Source organism: Quercus lobata, chromosome 2 (assembly GCF_001633185.2).
Source record: "Quercus lobata isolate SW786 chromosome 2, ValleyOak3.0 Primary Assembly, whole genome shotgun sequence".
NCBI classification, from domain to species: domain Eukaryota; kingdom Viridiplantae; phylum Streptophyta; class Magnoliopsida; order Fagales; family Fagaceae; genus Quercus; species Quercus lobata.
The window spans coordinates 3,934,029-3,953,561 of record NC_044905.1 but is presented as its reverse complement, the minus strand read 5'-3'; the positions used below and the strand labels follow the sequence as shown (position 1 = coordinate 3,953,561).

Here is a 19,533-nt window from a genome sequence, read left to right as displayed (position 1 = left end):
TTATAAATAGATAAGTTTCTATGCGTTGCACGGATTTCTGACTAGTGTATGTTATTTAAAAAGAGAAGAAGACGTAACCAGTGTGGCACGTGATCTATTGGCCAGGCATTGGGTTAACAAAACTTAAGTTTTGAGTTCGTGTCCTCCCGAATCCCGATTCCCCCACTAGTGATGCCAGTTGTTATATCAGTTACATTGATTATCATTTCATTATAAAAACATTTTTTTAGTAATAAATATATAATAACCGTAAAAAATTGCTATTTTAAAAGTAAAATTGATAACAACTATAAAAAGTGCGAAATTTTTTGTATCTTATCCGTTATTATACTGATTTAGCATGATAAAAAATTTAGCAAAAAATTCTCTCTCAAAAAAAAAAAAAAAAAATTTAGCAAAAAAGATTTAGCATGATAAAATTTGGTGGGGCTGGGCTGGGCTGGGTGGAGCTTTTAAAAGTTGGCCCTTTTTCTATTCTATAATAGTATAATTTGTACCATTTCGGCAAAAGAATGCATGTGATGCGACATGCGGCTCCCTTTTGAATCTCTCTATCTGTTCGCCAGATTAAGAAAAATAAAACAAAACAAAAAAATGTAAACGAATATTTTTTTTTAACGAATTTTTGTCTGCCAAGAAAATCTAGGCCATGTTTGGTTCCTCAGTATTCTGTTTTTGTTTCCCGTCTTTTGTAAGACTCACTAAGGAAAAGTTTTTTTGGATTTATTTTTTGTTCTCATTTATATTTTCAATACCCAAAAAAAAAAAAAAATGTGAGAATGAAAACAAATTTTTGACATTTTTATTTTCGGCAAGATGAGTTAATTGGAATTTTATTATAAAAAACTGAAAATTGTGGAAAAAATTGTGAGCATAAGTGAGAAATACAGATTTTTTTTTTAATAAGTAAGAAGAATCATATGCCAAATAGGATAACTAGTATTTTCTGTTCTCATGTTCAGAAAATTGATTAAAAAAACCAAAAATTAAAATGAAAACAAAAATGAATAAAAAATGGATAAAAAATACAAAAATTAAAATAAAAACAAAATATGAGTTATTTGGAGGAATATGAGTAACAAAGAAGAGAGAGAGAGAGAGAGAGAGAGAGAGAGAGATTTATTTGAAAGTGATAAGCACCACTCAAAATCTACCATATCGTGACAAAGCTCAAGGAAAAAAAATTGTTTTAAAATAGGTTTTCAGTATTTTGTGCACTAAACCCAATAGGATGTTGTCATATGTCTAAAAATTACCGCTTAACAGAACGAGTCTAATGTCCATGAAACACTGAACTTAAGCCTCTCTCATTTGCCACATGAGTTGGCACTTGGCAAGATATGTACGTAAGTTTTTATTTTTATTTTTAAATAGCCTTAAAAATAGTCCAAACTCCAAAGAGTAGCTCTTCCATCTCCACTTTACAAATTTTTGTTGTTGCTGTTGTTGTTGTTGTTGTTGTCTCTGAAGTTAAATCCAATGGAGGGTATGATTCGAAGCTCTGCAAATTACACCCCACTCTCTCCCATCAGCTTCTTGAAGCGGTCAGCGTTGGTCTACAATGATAAATTCTCTATTGTGTATGGTAATGTCCGGTACACCTGGAAAGACACCTTTGAACGTTGCACTAAACTTGCTTCTGCTCTTGCCCAGCTTGGAATTTCTCGTGGAGATGTGGTAAGTACTGACTTTCTCACTTATATTCAGAATTTTTGCAACATTTGATTTTATGTTGTCACCTTTGTAAACAATGTTAAAACCCTTCAAACTTTTCATATATTTTTTTTATTGGGTTTGAATTTTAAAATTTTTTCACTTTCTTCATGTTTGTAACATGCATATCAAATTTCTTTCAAATTGGACATTTTCTATTATTCAATCAATAAACTTATTTTTTATGTATAATTTCATACCACAAAAACTTGAAATTTAAACTTTTGATTGATGACATAGCAATTGATTTTTGATATTCTTGAAATTTTGCAATCATGGAGGATTTAATAAGAACATGTAATTTAATAGTTAGATTTTCAAAATAAAACCAAAAAAAGATAGAGAAGTTTGAAAGGGGAGAAACCTTTTCTTTGTTTAATTTTCCTTGCATGAAAGAAATTTGAAGAGAATTTTTAATAATATGTTTTGGACTTTAATTTTTGGTTACAATTTAGGGGCCAATTTTTATAGATTATTGTAGAAAACTTAATTATAATGTAAAAAGGTTTAAAAATAAATCCTAATTACTATATTATTATAAAAGGACTTCAATTTGGTTGCATAGACCTAAGAAAACATTAAAAATAAGGGAATAAAGTCCTAATATTTGTAATGCATAAATTATATTCTACAATAATAAGGCCTTAGTCCAAAATTTTTTGGTGTCGGCTATGAATCCTTGATAAGATTAGTCATGATTGGCTAAATGTATTTTTTTCCTCCCTTACATTCTATCTGAAGTCATAGCCTCTATTACTTCTTTAATTAATGTATCTTTTTTTTAACTACAATTATATTCCTCTATTGTAGTCTAGAGTAGTGGTGTGATTTATTGGCATTGTCTACTTCTTTCCATTGGAAAGAACATGGGTTCAAATTCTCCATCCCCATTTTCCGCTTTGTAAGGGGCCTTTTAAGTTCTTTCAATGGAGTTTGACTCCCCCCCCCCACCCCCCTTCCTTTTTCTTGTTTTGATAGTATAGTATCATTTGTTTTATTGTAGCTACTGAGTCATGTTAAGCTAACAAGAGTCTTCAATTAATTGAAAATTAGGGACTACTCTAAGCTCTTTTCTAAGTAATTCAACAGTGTCTTTCATTTATTGAGGAATTTTGGGGATATAGCAAAAAATGTTGCTTCTCTTCATTCAATGCCATTACATAAGAGTTAGTTTTAAGCTGTGGCAGAGAGAGAGAGGAGCCATTGACTTTTGGACTCCCTCCCTCGTATTGTGTATAAATTGAAAAACTAAAGGGTTTATTATATAAATTTTCCCGTGCTTGAAAAAAATTCCTGACTTTACCATTGGTTTTAACAATAACAATCAATTATGTATGAATATGAATACTATGCATATAGTCATGCTAAAAATTTCCAGTGAACCATGCCAATTGACAGAAAGACTCATCAGTTACATGTATAACTTATAATTTTTTTTTAAAAATTGCATATGGCCTTTTGGCATAATGACACCTACCCTTAAAAATATGGCGCTATGTTTGGGGTTTGATCCCCCGTTACTTCACTTGGCTAAAAATAGAGGCAGTAGCATTTGTTGGATGAGTTTTGTTCCACGTATAAAATTGACATTGTTTGTGTGTTATCCTTTAGTTTTAAAAATAACTTTTTGTAATAGTTTGAGTGTAATTCTTTTCATAGTGTCATAGTCTTCGCAAGTAATTTATGATGAAATAATTGGATCATTATCACCAGATTTCGGTACATTTTGAACAACATCTTGATGGAAGCTTAATAAACTATTTAGGCTTTGAGACCTTGCGTTTCACTTTAACAAGTATCAAATATGAGTCATATCATTTCTTTCTTGGTTTGTTTTTATTTTTACTCTTGTTCTATCCTTGACGCCCATTTCTGGCAATGATTAGAAATAAGTTTGCCTGTTTGCTTGTTTTTATTTTCTTTGCTTGTAACAAGTGGGGGAGGAGGATTCAAAATCTGATTCTTCCCCTAAGGAGATCGGGCAATCCCACTGAACTGCTATGCTCTTCTTGGAAAATGTAAGCTTTGTTGCCGATAAAGATTTCCTTATACTCCATCCCCCTTAAAGTGAGAGTACCCATTGAAAGAATCCAAGTTTTAATTTATATTTCGTTGAAGTTTATAAGTGCATTTCAACTTTTTCCTCGGAAAGATAGATTAAGAAAATTAAAATTTTTATATCTAACTTTTCAAAATGGACATCTTAAAATGAATAGAGTGAGTGGCTACTCATGGATCTATACAATTTCTTTAGTTATCTAAGTGCTTGAGGCATCAATTCTTTAAAAGTACTAACTATATTACTTTATTTCCTAAAATTTCTTTTTATTTTTCCCCTCTCTCAAAAGCGTGAAAGCACTCTCCTTAATTTTGATTTGTGTTTATGATAAACTTTTACTCACTTGAGCAGGTTGCTGCATTGGCCCCTAATATTCCAGCAATGTATGAGCTACACTTTGGTGTTCCAATGGTAGGTGGTGTTCTTTGTACACTAAATGTCCGTCATGATTCGGCAATGTTGTCAGTATTATTGAGACATTCAGAGGCCAAAATCATTTTCGTAGACTATGAATTTCTTCATATTGCTCAAGGAGCAATTGATATTCTTTCCAAGACGAGGACCAAGCTACCCCTTCTAATCTTAATTCCAGAGTCCGATCAATCATCCTCTAACATCAGCAGCACTATTTCCACGTCGAACTATCTGGAATATGAGGGTCTTTTACTGACCGGAAGACTTGATTTTGAGGTCAGGTGGCCAAATGATGAATGTGATCCAATCTCGGTAAATTACACTTCAGGTACCACATCAAGCCCAAAAGGTGTTATTTATAGCCATAGAGGTGCCTATCTCAATTCACTTGCAGTGGCACTTTTCAATGAGATGAGCTCAATGCCTGTATATTTATGGTGTGTTCCTATGTTTCACTGTAATGGGTGGTGTCTCACATGGGCTGTGGCTGCTCAGGGTGGCACAAATGTCTGCCAAAGGAATGTGACTGCAAGAGGAATTTTTGAGAATATTTCTCAGCACAAAGTGACCCACTTGGGTGGTGCACCCACAGTTCTGAACATGATAATAAATGCGGCAGCTAGTGAGCGGAGGACACTTCCAGGGAAGGTGGCAGTCATGACAGGTGCTGCACCTCCACCTCCACATGTGCTATTCAAGATGGAGGAACTAGGATTTATTGTTACCCACTCATATGGTCTGACAGAAACTTATGGTCCTGCAACAGTTTGCACTTGGAAACCTGAATGGAATTCTCTTCCTCGAGATACTCAGGCAAAGCTTAAGGCTCGTCAAGGGGTTCACCATCTTGGCCTTGAGGAAATTGACATTAAAGATCCTGTTACCATGAAGAGTGTACCCCCTGATGCAAAAACCCTGGGTGAAGTTATGCTTAGAGGCAACATTGTGATGAATGGATACTTGAAAAATTTGAAAGCAACACAGGATGCATTTAATGGTGGATGGTTTCGGAGTGGGGACTTGGGAGTGAAACACTCTGATGGCTACATAGAACTAAAGGATCGTTCAAAGGACATTATCATTTCTGGGGGAGAAAATATTAGCACAATTGAGGTGGAAGCTGCACTTTTTAGTCATCCAGCAGTTCTCGAGGCAGTTGTTGTGGGAAAACCTGATGATTACTGGGGGGAGACACCTTGTGCATTTGTGAAGTTGAAGAATGGGTGTAATGCCACTGCAGAGGAGATTATTAAGTTTTGTCGCGATCGATTACCCCATTACATGGCTCCTCGAACTGTTGTTTTTTTGGATGATCTGCCAAAGACTTCAACTGGGAAGACACAGAAATTTGTTTTAAGGGAAAAGGCTAAGACCATGGGAAGCCTTCCAAAGAAGAGCATAAGTAGATTGTAAAGCAACTTTAAGGAATTTGAAGGTGTACGTTTACTTAGTACCCTGTTCCTCTTATGTTGTAAATTGTAATAATCATAATTTGCCAAAAACTTTGTATTTTTTTTTAGGGTGTTTTAACCTATGACATCCATTTCTGATAATAATTCTTTATCATCAGACCAAGATATAATAAGTCCAAAAACTTTGTATTCAATTATTTTATTTGAGCAAATTACCATTTTCCCCTAATCATATAACATTAGCTTTTTTTTTTGGTTAAGTAAAATAATATTAAAAGAAAGGGGAGGCCCAATCCTCAAAGAGGGCAAAGACATCAGAGAAAACCAACCCATCAACATTCTTACAAAAGACCCACTAAGAGATGGAAGAGATAGGATGAGTTCCTTAAGTTGAGGAAAAGGAAGCCCAACGGGCCAACAAATGAGCAATCTCAAAAATTGAATTTTACAATCAAGAAACAGGGAAGGAGGTTGCAGCAGTCAAATAATATGGGAGAGATCTTCCACATTACCGTAATATGGAAGATCTCTCCTATATTACCGTAATATGGTGGCTTTTATGTAAAGGGCCGCTAGTATTTTCATGTTGTTCAAATTGTGAATTCTCAAAGTTTGAATTTTCAATCTAGGTGCATTGCTATCTATGAATTAGTTGGCAATTGATGCATATAGAAGAAAATTTAGTGCTCAACCGTGGACTATTTAACCTAGGGGTGGCAAAATAAGCCTAAACCTACCCACTATAATTGAACTCAAACTCACCCAATTATTAGTTGGGTTAAATGGGTATCAACCCAATTAAACCTAGTGATTATTGTATTTTAACTAAAAACCCATTGAGCCTCATTTAACCAAAAAAAAAAAAAAAACCCATATTCAATCCAGCCCTTCCCATAACATTAAAAAAAATAAATAAAAAATAAAGCCCTCAAACGTTTCATTTTCCTTCATTTTCTCGGCCTCCAAACACTTCTCTCTCTCTCTCTCTTTCTCTCTCTAGCTCTCACAGAGAACAATGAGGCACAACAAACACAGAACTAAGACCACCGACTCTCACTTCTTAGGAACCAAATCTGCCTTCTCCATTCGAAACCACCACGACGCTATGGAGGAGAGGGCGGTGGAGGAGAACGAAGTGGTGGAGAAGGATGGGGAGAGGAAGGCGGAGAGAATGGGGTCGGAGGCTATGGAGTCGAGTGCCCACCTTGGCTATCTTGCCTACCCAATGCCGATCTCGCCTGCCTAGTGCTGATCTCTCTTCTCCCTTTCATTTTTTTTTATTTCTTCCTCCATTGCTCACCGATCTCGCCTAAGTTTTTTCTTTCTTTCGCTGATCTCGCTTGAGTTTTTCTTTTGTGGCTGTGGGTTGATTTTCTTGGCTTGGGTTGTTGTGGGTTTTATTTTTGTGGTTGTGGGTTGGCTTTGAGATTGGAATTTCTGGCTTTGATTAGGTTTTTTTTTTTGGTTAATAATTAAAGGTCTTAGGCTGTGTTTAGTAGCTGAGAAAACGAAGGAAAATCACAGTTTTTATTCGTTTAGGGACAAACCCATGAATCCTATTTGGGTTCTTAGCTAAATTCAGCTATTGACTTTGCTAAAAAAGAAAAAAAGAATTCTAATCTTTTGATTTTGCTAAAGAAAAAAAAGAAGTTTTAGATCCAAGAAATTTTTTTTTCTTTTTCCCAGTAAAGTAGAGTGGAGACTAGAGAGAGTGGAAAAGGGAATCTAAGAAAGTGTTGAGGTTTTCACTTTAATGACATTTTGGTAATTTTGATAATTGGATAATTGGGTGAGTTAGGGTTTACCCATAATAATTGGGTTGGGTTGGATTTTGGTTAGAAACAATTAATTAAATGGATTTTAATGAGTAAATGGGTTTTATATATCCAATCCAACTATGCTTATCCCAAACCCATACAAACCCACCCATTTGACACTCCAAATATTACGTTAGCTCTTGCAACTTAGTGTGAATTCTCAATTATTCTAAGGGAGAAGTTTGGAAGATATTTTGGTTGCTCCCACAAAGATTATGGAAACTAGTAGGTTTGATTCAATTATGATGGGTTCCAAGCCATAAAATTATTAAAATCTAATGTTAATGGAATTAAACTTGAGATTGAACCTCTCTTATATTAGGAAAAATGGGTTAGAAAAAAGGGAGAAGACTACCTTACAGTGTATTACCTTAGTCAAATGGACCTTTAAATAGACCATTTTAAAGAAATATGGCGTTTTCAAGGGGTGTATTGTGCTCACCGACCTTAGGTTTTTTTTTTTTTTTTTTTTGGTTGATGAGTTATATATATATATATATATATATAGGGTTAGGTTCAAGTTACACCTAGTGTAACTCTTATTAATGTTACACCACTCAATATTTTTTAATTAGATTCAAATTTTGACAAATCCACTGTTAGATTATATTATCCTTGTATATTCTCTATACTTGCAAAATTTCGAGGTGATCAAAGATTAATAGCTATGTCATTAATCAATTATTTAAATTCAGATTTTTGTAGTTTAAAATAATGTATAAAAGATGAGTTTATGGATCAAATGGTAAATAACATCAAATTAATATGAAAATTGACATGAATGTTAAAAATATTTAGAACATATAATTCAACGGTAGGATTTTCAAAATATGAATTCTATAACAAGTTATTAGGTGATGTAATATTACTTACAGTTACACCAGGTGTAACTTGAACCTAACCATATATAAATATATATATATATATATATATATATATTAGGATACCCATCATTTCGATCTATCCTTCGCCTCACCGCTCACTAACTCCCTCTCTCCCTCTCTTCTTAAAGCACTCACAGTAAGGGTGGTATAATGTTATAATGCTATTTTAGCAACTAAGGCTATGTTTGGTTTATGTAAAATATTTTCCGGAAATGCTATTTTCGGGAAAGGAAAATATTTTCAAGTGTTTGGTTGCATTCCAAAAAATGTTGGAAAATATTTTCTAGTGTTTGGTTGTGTTGCTGAAAATAATATAGAAAACACATTTTCTTCTTGTTCCTCACATTTTCTCAGCTTCCAAACAAATATATAATATCATTTCTCATAGATAAATACAGAAACAAAACCCAACCAAAAAAAATTCATCAAATCCGGTCAAATTCATCAAAACCCAACCATTTCTCAATTGCGATCTCAGTGTGATCGGTGTGATCAGTGCTGTCTCGGTGCGATCCTGGGGTGCAATCTCGACGAAGTCGAATGCGTGATTTGGGCTCTAGGTTCACCAGCGAAGTCGAAGGGTGCAATCTGGGTGCGATTCAAAGTCGAAGTTGAACGACGAAGTTGAAGGGTGCGAAGTCGAAGGGCTCTGGTTCGCCGGCAAAGTCGAAGGTTGCGATCTGGGTGCGATTCAAAGTCGAAGTCAAACGGCGAAGTCGAAGGTTGCGATTTGAAGTCGAAGTTGAAGGGCTCTGGGCTCTGGGTTCGATCTCTCTCTGGGTGCAATCTCTCTGGTTGGAGCTTGGCTGGCCGGAGGGGTGTGCTCTTTCCCTCTCTCTCTCTCTCTCTGCGTGCGAGCGCGATCTCACTCTCACTCAGCTCTCTCTCTCTGTTTTCTGGAAAATGATATTTGAAGGTAAAATAAAAACGGAAATCATTTTACACCCCAACACACAGTCAACTGAAAAGCATTTCCGGAAAATTTATTTTCCATGCGCAACCAAACACCCGCATTTACGGAAAAGCATTTCCGGAAGAGATTTTTACCCAAAACAAACACAGCCTAAAATACCAAAATGCAAGCTACAACAAAGGAGCTATACATAAATAAAATAAAATAAAATAAAAGCTCTGGAGCTATAGTAGGTTGTCATCTTTAAGAGCATTCACAGTGGTGGAGGCAAAAATTTGGCTATTTAGCACCTACAAAAGTCACTTTATTTATTTTACATCTTCATTTTACAATACACCCAACATTAATGGATCTATATTTTTAGCTATTTGATTAAAATAATATATAAAAAAAACTCATTAGAATAATAATAAAAACATCCCCACAAACTTAGGAACCAACCACAACCACCTCCACCACCAGCCACAACCACAACCAAAATCACCACCTTGGCAACCACAGCCCACAGTAGGAAAGAAAAAAAAAATCACCACCGACACAAACCCACCTAATCACCACCACCACAGTCTGAAAACCATGCGAAACCAACAAACTCATATTAAACACCACCTAGACTTCCAAGAACACCACCTAGACCACCTATTTGCACAATATAGCACCCACCTAAACTCACACTGAAAATTGCCTAGTAAAAAAAACTCACACCAAGACGTACAGCTCCAAGGCCAAACTCACCACTATACCAAGGGTATGAATTATAATTATTTATCCATGTTACTAGCGTGATCAACGGCGTGAACCACCACCACCACCACCACAACGTGATCCATGGTGTCAATGTGGAGCAGTAAGAAGAACGAGGAAGAAAGAAATAAAAAAATGAAAGGCATAGAGAATAATGGACTTGGTGAGACTTGTGAAGAGGAAGTAGAAAAAAGAAAAAGGGAGAGAGAAAATATTATTTAATTAAATTAGGGGAGGGGAGAATGAATAGAAATTAATTTTTTTCTTTAGAATATAGGATATGTTTGATAGGAGCTGTTTGATAACGTTGTTCTAGTAATGTTGTTTATATTTTTTTGAAATACATGTAGATAAAAAATTATATGAAAGATTCTCAAAGAAAGATATGCAGCAAGAGATCTAGAAGTTGACCTCCTTGGAGAACCCTCTGGAAAGTTTGATTATTCTGTCCTCTATCTTAGAACCAGAAAGCAGACCATTCCTTTTCTCTCCATGCAAAGAAAACCATGATCAAACCCAGAAACCTCCAATAATTCCATACTATCAGAAAGTCCTTCCCAAATATCAAAATGTCAACCCCTTCCTACTGGCCAAACCCACATACAAAAACCCTTACCTTGCTACATGTTTGACCAAGCTTCATCTTCCTATTCACAGAGTTTTCCCCTATTAGAAAGCTTTGATCATCCCCAAACCAACACCAAACATGTCTGGAAAATCAAAAATCCTGTAGGAAACAATCCAGATGGAACCAAGAAACAGGTCTCTTCGGCAGAAGTAGCTTTAAACTGGCAAGCAGAAAATGCTGTTGCACAATACCGTGTCCTTTCAAAAATTCTGGATAACCAACAAAAGATGGTTGAGGCGGTTACTCATACTTTCTCATCTTCAAATTCCCTTATTGAAGACCTGAAGAAGAAAATCAAAGTAGTTGAATAGGACCTGGCAACCATAGCCACCACAGTTAAAGTTCTGTCTGTCTCTTTCCATCTTATTGGGCAAAAAGAAAAAAAAAGGAAACAGTTGTTGTTACAACTCCAATCTATGGAAGGATTACAGAAAAAAGCCACTCAGACCCCTCTAATACATGTTCATATGCCTTTTCAATCTTGCCAATCCTTATACAAAGACTTGTCTATACCAGTGATCTCTCCATTTTCACCAATTTCTCCCTATCAAAACCTTCAACCGTTAGCCATAACACATCCTAACCATAACCCTTTCAAACCAAGTGGAATTTTTCCTACTATAACATACTCAACTCTACCTTAACCAGAGTCCCAAGCTAGACCACAAAAGGAACCTTCTCTTATAAAGAAAGACAAAGAACCATTATACCAACCCCCAGATCCAACTGTAGGTGCTTCATCAAGACCCCCAGACATGAACATGCTGGCTGTGGATCCTAACCCTTCAAACCCAATTTCATCATTTCTCAAAACCTTCACCCTTGAAGATTCAAGAGAACCTTTTGTGCTCCTAATAATTGATGACACAAACCTAGACTTGTCTGATCTTTGTCTAAAGAAAGTGTTTATGACAAATACTGAACCAAAGGTAGAAGAAGAAGATGATGTTCTTCGCCCTAAAAAACCTCCATCTCCACCACCACCAATCTTTCCTCCACCACCCTTTGTTTCAGAATATCAAATAAGGCTGACTTATTCACCAACTACAGATTCAAAACATTTATTCATTTTCGATAATGTTCCTCCATCCAAATGGCATGATGAGTTCTTTAACATGTATTCTTGGTGCATAGCTGAATTTCAGGCTCCAAATGCCACTATTTCCCTGATTATTGCTAAGTTTGTTATAAGGATCACAGAAAGATTACGAGAATGGTGGATCAATTTAGGAGAATACAGGCAAAGACAGGCAACTCAATGCAACACACTAGAAGACTTCTTCACGATTGTCCATAATGAATTTCTTGGCTCGGCAACCCATTATACAGAAGTAGCACGAGAAGAATTCTTGCTGATGAAGTGTTGCTCATTTGAAAGGAGAGATTTAGAGAAGTATTTTGACAGAATGTCAAGGAGATATTAATCTTTTAATGGTATGGATGATGTTAATGCCAAGCATACCTTTCTCAACTCCCTTCCAGAACCATTGGGAGATGAAACCCTCTGTATGATTAATCTCCAAAAAATAACTTTGCAGCAAGCCTCCGTGGGAGAAATTTATCAGCATGTGCTCATTGCCTTGGTAAAACTCTGCAATCAGAGAAAATTTCTTTTAGAGATTGACAAGATCCATAGCAAACTTAAAGACAATTGCAAAAGGAAAGATCTGCACATAAAGTATTATGATAAGAATTGTGCTTGTCCAACAGAAAGAAGAAATCATTTCAAGAAATATTCTTGGAAGAAGAGGCATTATGCAGGTCACAAGAAAAGATCCTTAAAGAAGAAAAATTGGAAGTTTCTTAGAAGAAAGCAGTTTAAAGGAAAAACTTCAAAGGTCTATTTTGTATGCAGACGACCAGGACATTTTGCAAAAAATTGCCCAAAAAAGGAGAAAGCAGCAAAGCTTCTTGAACAGGCCCAGATCCATGCAGATGACACTCCTTTTTCAGATGTGGAATCACTCTTTTCACTGGATGATGACTACTCTCCTCAAGTTTTGGTAGTTATGGCCTATTCCACTTCAGAAGAAGATTCAGACTCAAACAATGAAGATGACTTAGAACCAAAAATTCAAACCATCTATACATCCCAGCCTATTATAGCCCCTTTAACCAACCTTACCCCCATAGCCCAGGTACATATCCTCCTAGACACTTACTCTAGACTTATTCCGGTAATAGCCTTATTTGACACAAGAGCAGCAACAACAATTCTCCATCCCAAGATTTTACCTGCAGAATTTTGGCTACCCCATAACCAGATGTTTAGAGCAGCAAATGGAGAAACATTCCTCATCACTCTGAAAAGTAAGCCTCTTTTCATCAGAATCTTTCCAACCCTTACCATTAAACACCAAGTCCTTGAATCCCCTCTCACAGGTAGAGATCTTCTCATAGGGTTTGATCTTCTTCATCAAATACCTAACCTCAGATGGTCTTCAAAAGGACTATTGCACAAACAACACCTTCTCACCTGGACCTAAGTACCCCATCTATTCACGGTTGACTCCTTTGACTCTTTGAAACTCCAAATTATCAGTGATTATTGTGCAAACAGCCATTCTGAATTTCTTCTTAAAAATCCAAATCCTTTATGGAAAAACCCAAATTTTTTCATAAACCTTCCCTTCAAGAAAAATGAAGATGTCAACCCCATAAAAGTCAGTTATAGAGGAATGAATCCAGACCATTTAGCCTTGGCCAAGCAAGAACTAACTACCCTCCTTTCAGAAGGCCTCATTGAACCTACAACCTCTCCATGGGCATGTGAAGTTTTCTATGTTAACAAGCATTCTGAGTGCTGCTAAAAATAGTAATATAGTTTTTTCACACCACAGTATGGATGCTCTAACAACCTATTGTAGTTCCAAACTTATAAATAAAACTAATATTTTATTCTCTCTCATCTTTTACTTAAAAAAAATATTTTCTTGCTTTCTTCTCTTTCTTTTCTCTCTAGTCTGCCGTTTCTCCCTCTCAACTTTTTTTTTCTCTCTTTTCTTCTCCTCTCCTCTAAGCCGTTTCTCTCTTTTTTCTTTTTCTTTTTCTTTTTTCCTTTTTTTTTTTCTATTTTTTCCCTCTCTTTTCTTATCCTCTATTCAGTGCTGTTTTTTTCTTCTTCTTTTTTTCTTTTCTTTTCTCACTGGTTCTCTTTCCTTTTCACTAGTGGATCGTGGTGGTGGATGATCGTGGATCGCAACTAAGATTTGGTCCGGTTTTGGTTGATTTGGTGGGTTTTGTGTTTGTGATTGAGTTTTGATTTGGGTTAAGGTTGTGGGTGGTGGTGCTGTAGCAGTGGGTGTGGGCGGAGGTGGCTGGTGGCAATGGGTTTCTGAAGGTGGGTGGTGGCTTGGCGGTGGTGGGTGTGGCAGTGTTGGCTTGGCAATGGTGGCTTGGCGGTGTCTGATGGTGTTTGTTGTGGTGAGAGTAGGTTTGGCAGGGGGTTTTGGTTTTGGCTTGGCGGTGTTTGATGGTGTCTGTTGTGGTGAGAGTGGGTTTGGTAGTGGGTTTCTGATGATGGGTGTTGGCTTGGCGGTGGTGGCTGATGGCAGTGGGTGTGAAGTGGGTTTTGGTTTTTGTAGTGGCTTTTTGATGATGGGTGGTGGCTCGCCGGTATTTGATGGTGGTGGTGGTGGTTGGCGGTGTCTGTTGCAGTGAGAGTGGGTTTTGTTTTTTTTTTTGTTTGGACAAAGAGAAATACATAGAGAAAGAGAAAGAGAGGGGAAGAAAGAAAGAGGAAGAGATGAGATTGTTAATAAAAAAGAATTTAAAAATAATAAAGAAAAAACATTTTAATGAAGCAGTAAAAAATATAAAACTTTTGCTGAAGAGTGTATTATAAAGTGAGGTATTAAAATAGATAAAGTAGTGTTTTAAGATGCTAAAATCTATAATATTTAAGATGCTAAAATCTCATCGACTCACATGTTGTTGGTAATTAGGTAGAAGCTGGTTTCTCTCTATCTTGTCAATTTGTTCGCTCTCACTGGCTCTCTACTCACTGATAAAACAATGAGATTTTGGACATGAAAGGATAGGTATTTGGCAAGTGTTAAGACGATTTGTCTGGTATCACCTTCAATTTTCTAGCCCATTAAATTGGGCTATATTTCTGTTGGCAAAGTTTCCAACCCAATTAATCATAATATTCATGATTTGAAAACAAAAATGTATTTTTTGGATTTTAAGACTTAAAAGAATTAATTTCAATATTATTTTTTCAGTTATTTTCATTTCCATATGGACCATATCTATAATTTCAATTTTTTTCCATTTCAGTCATTTAATTTATATTTGTTTTAATTTCACCCATGTTGTGTCGTTAGATCTATAAAATATGTTGTTGTATCATTAGATTTATAAAACAATATCTCCTCAAAAAAAGAAAAAAAGAGATTTATAAAAAAATATTATCATTGGAAATAAAAAATAGAAAATAGATATGTGGGAGCATTTTTTGCTCTAAGGAAACTCATGTACTCCTTAGGCAATTTTTTGCTTGTCCCACATTGGTAACCAAACTAGTGGCACTCTTTCTCATTGGCTCATCCCTTATAAGGTAGAAAGAGGGAGGCCATCTTTTCAATGTGGGACAAGCAAAAAATTGCCTAAATTGCCTAAGGAGTACATGAGTTTCACCCAACTAGTGGTACTCTTTCTCATTGGCTTATCCTTTATAAGGTAAAAAGAGGGAGGCCATCTTTCCAATGTGGGACAAGCAAAAAATTTCCTGAGTACATGAGTTTCCTTAGAGCAAAAAATGCTCCCACAAGATACATTTAAAAAACTATACACTAACAAATAAGTTAAAAAACTAAGCCGGGGGACTTGTATCCTTTCTTGGGGTCTAATGTTGATAGGCCATTTAGGTTTCAGACTATTTGGCTAAGTCATAGTGATTTTCCGATGGTGGTGAGAGATGCTTGGGCTGGTAGGGAGGGCAATCTAGCTGAGGCTATTTCCAATTTCAAGACCAAGGCCCAAAGATGGAATAGAGAAGTCTTTGGAAATGTTTTCCTAAGAAAGAAGAAGATTTTGGCTAGGATGTTGGGTGCTGAGAAAGCATTAGCTGTATGCCCAAATAGTTTCTTGATCAATCTCCAAAAGCAATTGACTGAGGAGTATAATTTAGTTCTCCAACTTGAAGAAGAGCTGTGGGCTATGAAGTCCAGAACTAATTGGGTTATTGCAAGGGAGAGAAATACGTCATTCTTTCATATCTCTGCCCTCAAAAGGAGAAGCAAGAATAGAATTACTTGTGTTCAAAACAATGAGGGTGAATGGTGTCACAATGTTGAGGAAGTGAAGGAGATTTTTAACTCAAGCTTCAAGAAGCTATATAAGACAGAGCAAGTTTTCTGCCCTAATACCCCTCAATGGAGTTCGGATTGGTGTGCTAAGCTTAGTCTTGAGGAAGATGGTAGCATGACCATTATTCCATCTGATGGGGAAATTTGGAATGCCCTCAAGTCTATGAAGCCCTACAAAGCTCCTGGTGTTGATGGACTTCATGCTGGCTTTTTTCAAAGATTTTGGCTTGTGGTGGGTGACTCGGTTAAGAGGGAGATTAAGGAGGTGTTTCTTAGACAAAAGGTTCCGGAGTACCTTAATCAAACCCTTATTGCCCTTATCCCTAAACAACCCAGCCCTGAAACTGTCAGCCATTATAGGCCCATAAGTTTATGCAACACGATTTATAAGATTATCTCAAAAATCATTGTTTTGAGGCTTCGACACTTGCTGCCTTCTCTAATTTCCCCTATGCAGACAGCTTTCCTTGAAGGGAGAAGGGGCACGGATAATGTAATAATCGCCCAAGAGCTGATTTATTCCCTTAAGAAGAGGAAGGGGAGAACAGGGGTTATGGTTATAAAAGTTGATCTTCAAAAGGCATACGACCGCTTAGAGTGGTCTTTTATCAAAATGGTGCTTGAGCACTTTGGGTTTCCGGAGAGTATGATTAAGTTGATCATGAGCTGCGTGGCTACCACTAACACAGCCCTTTTGTTCAATGGAAGCAAGCTGGATTCTTTCCAACCCTCTAGAGGAATAAGACAGGGAGATCCTATTTCTCCCTATTTATTTCTGCTGTGCATGGAATTCCTTGGAGCCCATATCACTAGTATGTGTGAAGGTAGGAGATGGGACAAGGTTAGGGCTTCTAGAAGTGGGCCTAGCTTCTCTCATGTGTTTTTTGCAGACGACTTGATGCTCTTTGCTAAGGCAGACAGGAAGAATTGCGAAGCCATTATCGAAGTTTTGGATAATTTCTGCAACCTTGCTGGGCAGAAAATTAATCTTGAGAAATCAAAAATTCTGTTTTCTCCTAATGTTACTGGTGGAAGGAGAAGAGGCATTTGTAGAAGATTGGGGATTACCAAAACTAGTAACTTAGGTAAGTACCTTGGGTTTCCCATCATTTACCAAGGTAGAATGGGGAATGCTTATAACTTTGTGATTAATAGAATTCAAAGCAAGCTGGATGGTTGGAGATCTAAATTATTGTCAAAGGCTGGTAGATTGGTGCTTGTTAAAGCTGCTGCAACCCCTGTGGCAGAGTACTATATGCAATGTCAATCTCTTCCTGCTAAGGTTTGTGATCAAGTGGATAAATTAATAAGGGACTTTCTATGGGGTTCAACGGAAGAAAAAAGGAGGATGCATTTAGTTGGATGGGATAAGGTGACACTTCCCAAAGAACTTGGTGGATTGGGGCTGCATAAGATGAAGGATAGAAACAATGCGCTGTTAGCTAAGTTGTGCTGGAGACTAGCGTGTGAAAAGGAAGCTCCTTGGGTAAGAATGATCACTGCCAAGTACCTTTCCCCTAGGAGAATGACTGAAGAAGGGAAGAAACTCCCCTGTTCTAGCTGTTGGGCAGCGTTTAAGAAGGGAGGGCCGGTTTATGTTAAAGGGCTTAAATGGTCGGTAAGAAATGGAGAGTCAGTGAAGTTTTGGGCTGATTTTTGGCTTCCAATGGGTGTGTTGAGATCTGTTATTGAGGGTCCTTTGAACCGCAATGAAGATTTGATTACGGTGAAGCAATGTTTTTATCATAATTATGAATGGCAAGGCCATAGCCTATCCTTTGTTCTGCCTGACCATGTTCTCAATGCCATTAAAGCTACTCCGCTGTCTTGCAATCAGGAGGCAGAGGATACGCTTCAATGGGCCTTCTCCAAGAACGGCTTTTTCTCGTTGAAATTTGCCTACCTTTTGGCTAGGGGTTTAAACCCTTTGAACCTTGAATCGGTTTCGATAGCCTGGGTGTGGAAGGTAGAAACTTTGCCTAAGGTTCAATTTTTCCTTTGGCTGTGTTTGCATAACAGTGTTCCTACCGGGGATGTTTTGGGTTCAAGGGGTTTAAGTCTTGATCCTATTTGTTGTTTATGTAATAAAGACTTTGAAACAATTGATCATTTATTAAGGGGCTGTGAGTATGCTCAGATTTTTTGGCAGCAACTTCACTTCCCGCTTAGCCTGAAGGAAACTTTTGACTTGCCGGTTTGTGAGTGGCTCAAAGCTAGCTGCAAAACTGATATCAAGTCCAGATGGATGGGCATCCCGTGGAAGATATTGTTTCCCATGGGTGTGTGGAACTTATGGCTTCATAGGAATAATGTTATCTTTAGGACTGGTAGGGTGGACCAGTCATGCTTCAGGAAAAGCATCAAAGATGGTGCTGAATTTTTTTCTGTTGGGCTGAATGCTAAGATGCCTAAAGCTAAAACTCTCATTACAATTGGGTGGGAGAAACCTCCTATGGGATGGGCTAAGCTTAACTCAGATGGGCTGCTTTTGGCTCCTCTGGACGTGTAGGTGGTGGCGGCATTATTAGGGACCATGATGGGAATTGGTTGAAAGGTTATGCTAAGCCACTTAGGTGTACCAACAGCTTCATGGCAGAGTTGTGGGCCTTAAGGGATGGTCTTCTATTAGCTAAGGAGATGGAGTTAAGCAACCTCATCATTGAGTTAGATGCTTTAAGTATTGTTCTACTCATGAATAACAATACCGACAATTTGTTAATGGAGCCGTTGCTTACTGATTGCAGGAACCTGGTGAAAGAGATTCCCAACAAGCAGATAATCCACAGCTATAGGGAAGCTAACCAATGTGCTGATGCGTTGGCCAAGCTTGGAGCTAATAGCCTAGACTCTTTTGTAATTTTTTTGTACCCGCCGCCTGTGGTGGATATTTTGTTAGCGGCTGATAAAGCTTGCATTCGTTGTAACAGATTTATAAATTCCTAAGTTTAATGATATTTCTTTGTTGACAAAAAAAAAAAAAAAAAAAAAAAAAAAAAAAAAAAACCTAAGCCAAATGAAAGAAGAAGAAGAAACATGCTATAAAGGATATATATAGTACCAGTTTGGTCTCAGTGTTTTATTGCGTTTCAGCGTTTGCGTTTTGGGCATAGGACCCACGCTACAGTTGCACGCAGTAAACGCATCCTTCTTTTCTTTTTTTTGGTTTTCACGCATTTCAAGGAGTAATGAGGCTACTGTTCATGAACAGTAGCCGCAAAGGTTGACTTTTCCATGGTGAACAGTGCACTGTTCACAGACCCACAAATTTCACTTTTCAGCAACTTTTTCATTAAAAATGGGTTCCACGGCACTATTCACACATTTAAAAATTATTTTGCTACAGTGTTTTCAGTTTCAGTAAAAATAAGCTCAATCCAAACAGACTCATAAATCCATTAAAAAGTGTAATCCCTCATCTACTTATGGTTGGTTGTTACCGTACTCTTTTACTGTTGAGTAATATTTTCTATTTTGGATAAAATTTATGTACAATTTCCTAAATATTATATTTTAAGGTTTTTAATTAAATTTAAACATTTGTTCAAGTCAATATCAATACAGTACACAATTTGTTCTATTATTCAAAGGATAATTAAATTTTACCATGTGGTTCATTGATTGATACCAACACGTGGTT

General features: G+C 36.8%; 2 protein-coding genes across 2 annotated transcripts; both read left to right on the top strand.

The window, feature by feature from the left end:
* Window positions 1-1,411: 1,411 nt before the first annotated feature.
* On the top strand, window positions 1,412-5,729 carry LOC115977778 (probable acyl-activating enzyme 1, peroxisomal). The gene is made up of 2 exons (XM_031099797.1): window positions 1,412-1,677; window positions 4,124-5,729. Exons 1-2 carry the CDS (start codon window positions 1,480-1,482, stop codon window positions 5,597-5,599), a joined length of 1,674 nt encoding a protein of 557 aa, XP_030955657.1. The 5' UTR covers window positions 1,412-1,479; the 3' UTR covers window positions 5,600-5,729.
* A 12,756-nt stretch (window positions 5,730-18,485) lies between these two features.
* Window positions 18,486-18,839, top strand: LOC115957670. The gene has a single exon (XM_031075979.1). It carries the CDS (start codon window positions 18,486-18,488, stop codon window positions 18,837-18,839), a length of 354 nt encoding a protein of 117 aa, XP_030931839.1.
* The last annotated feature ends 694 nt before the right edge of the window (window positions 18,840-19,533 follow it).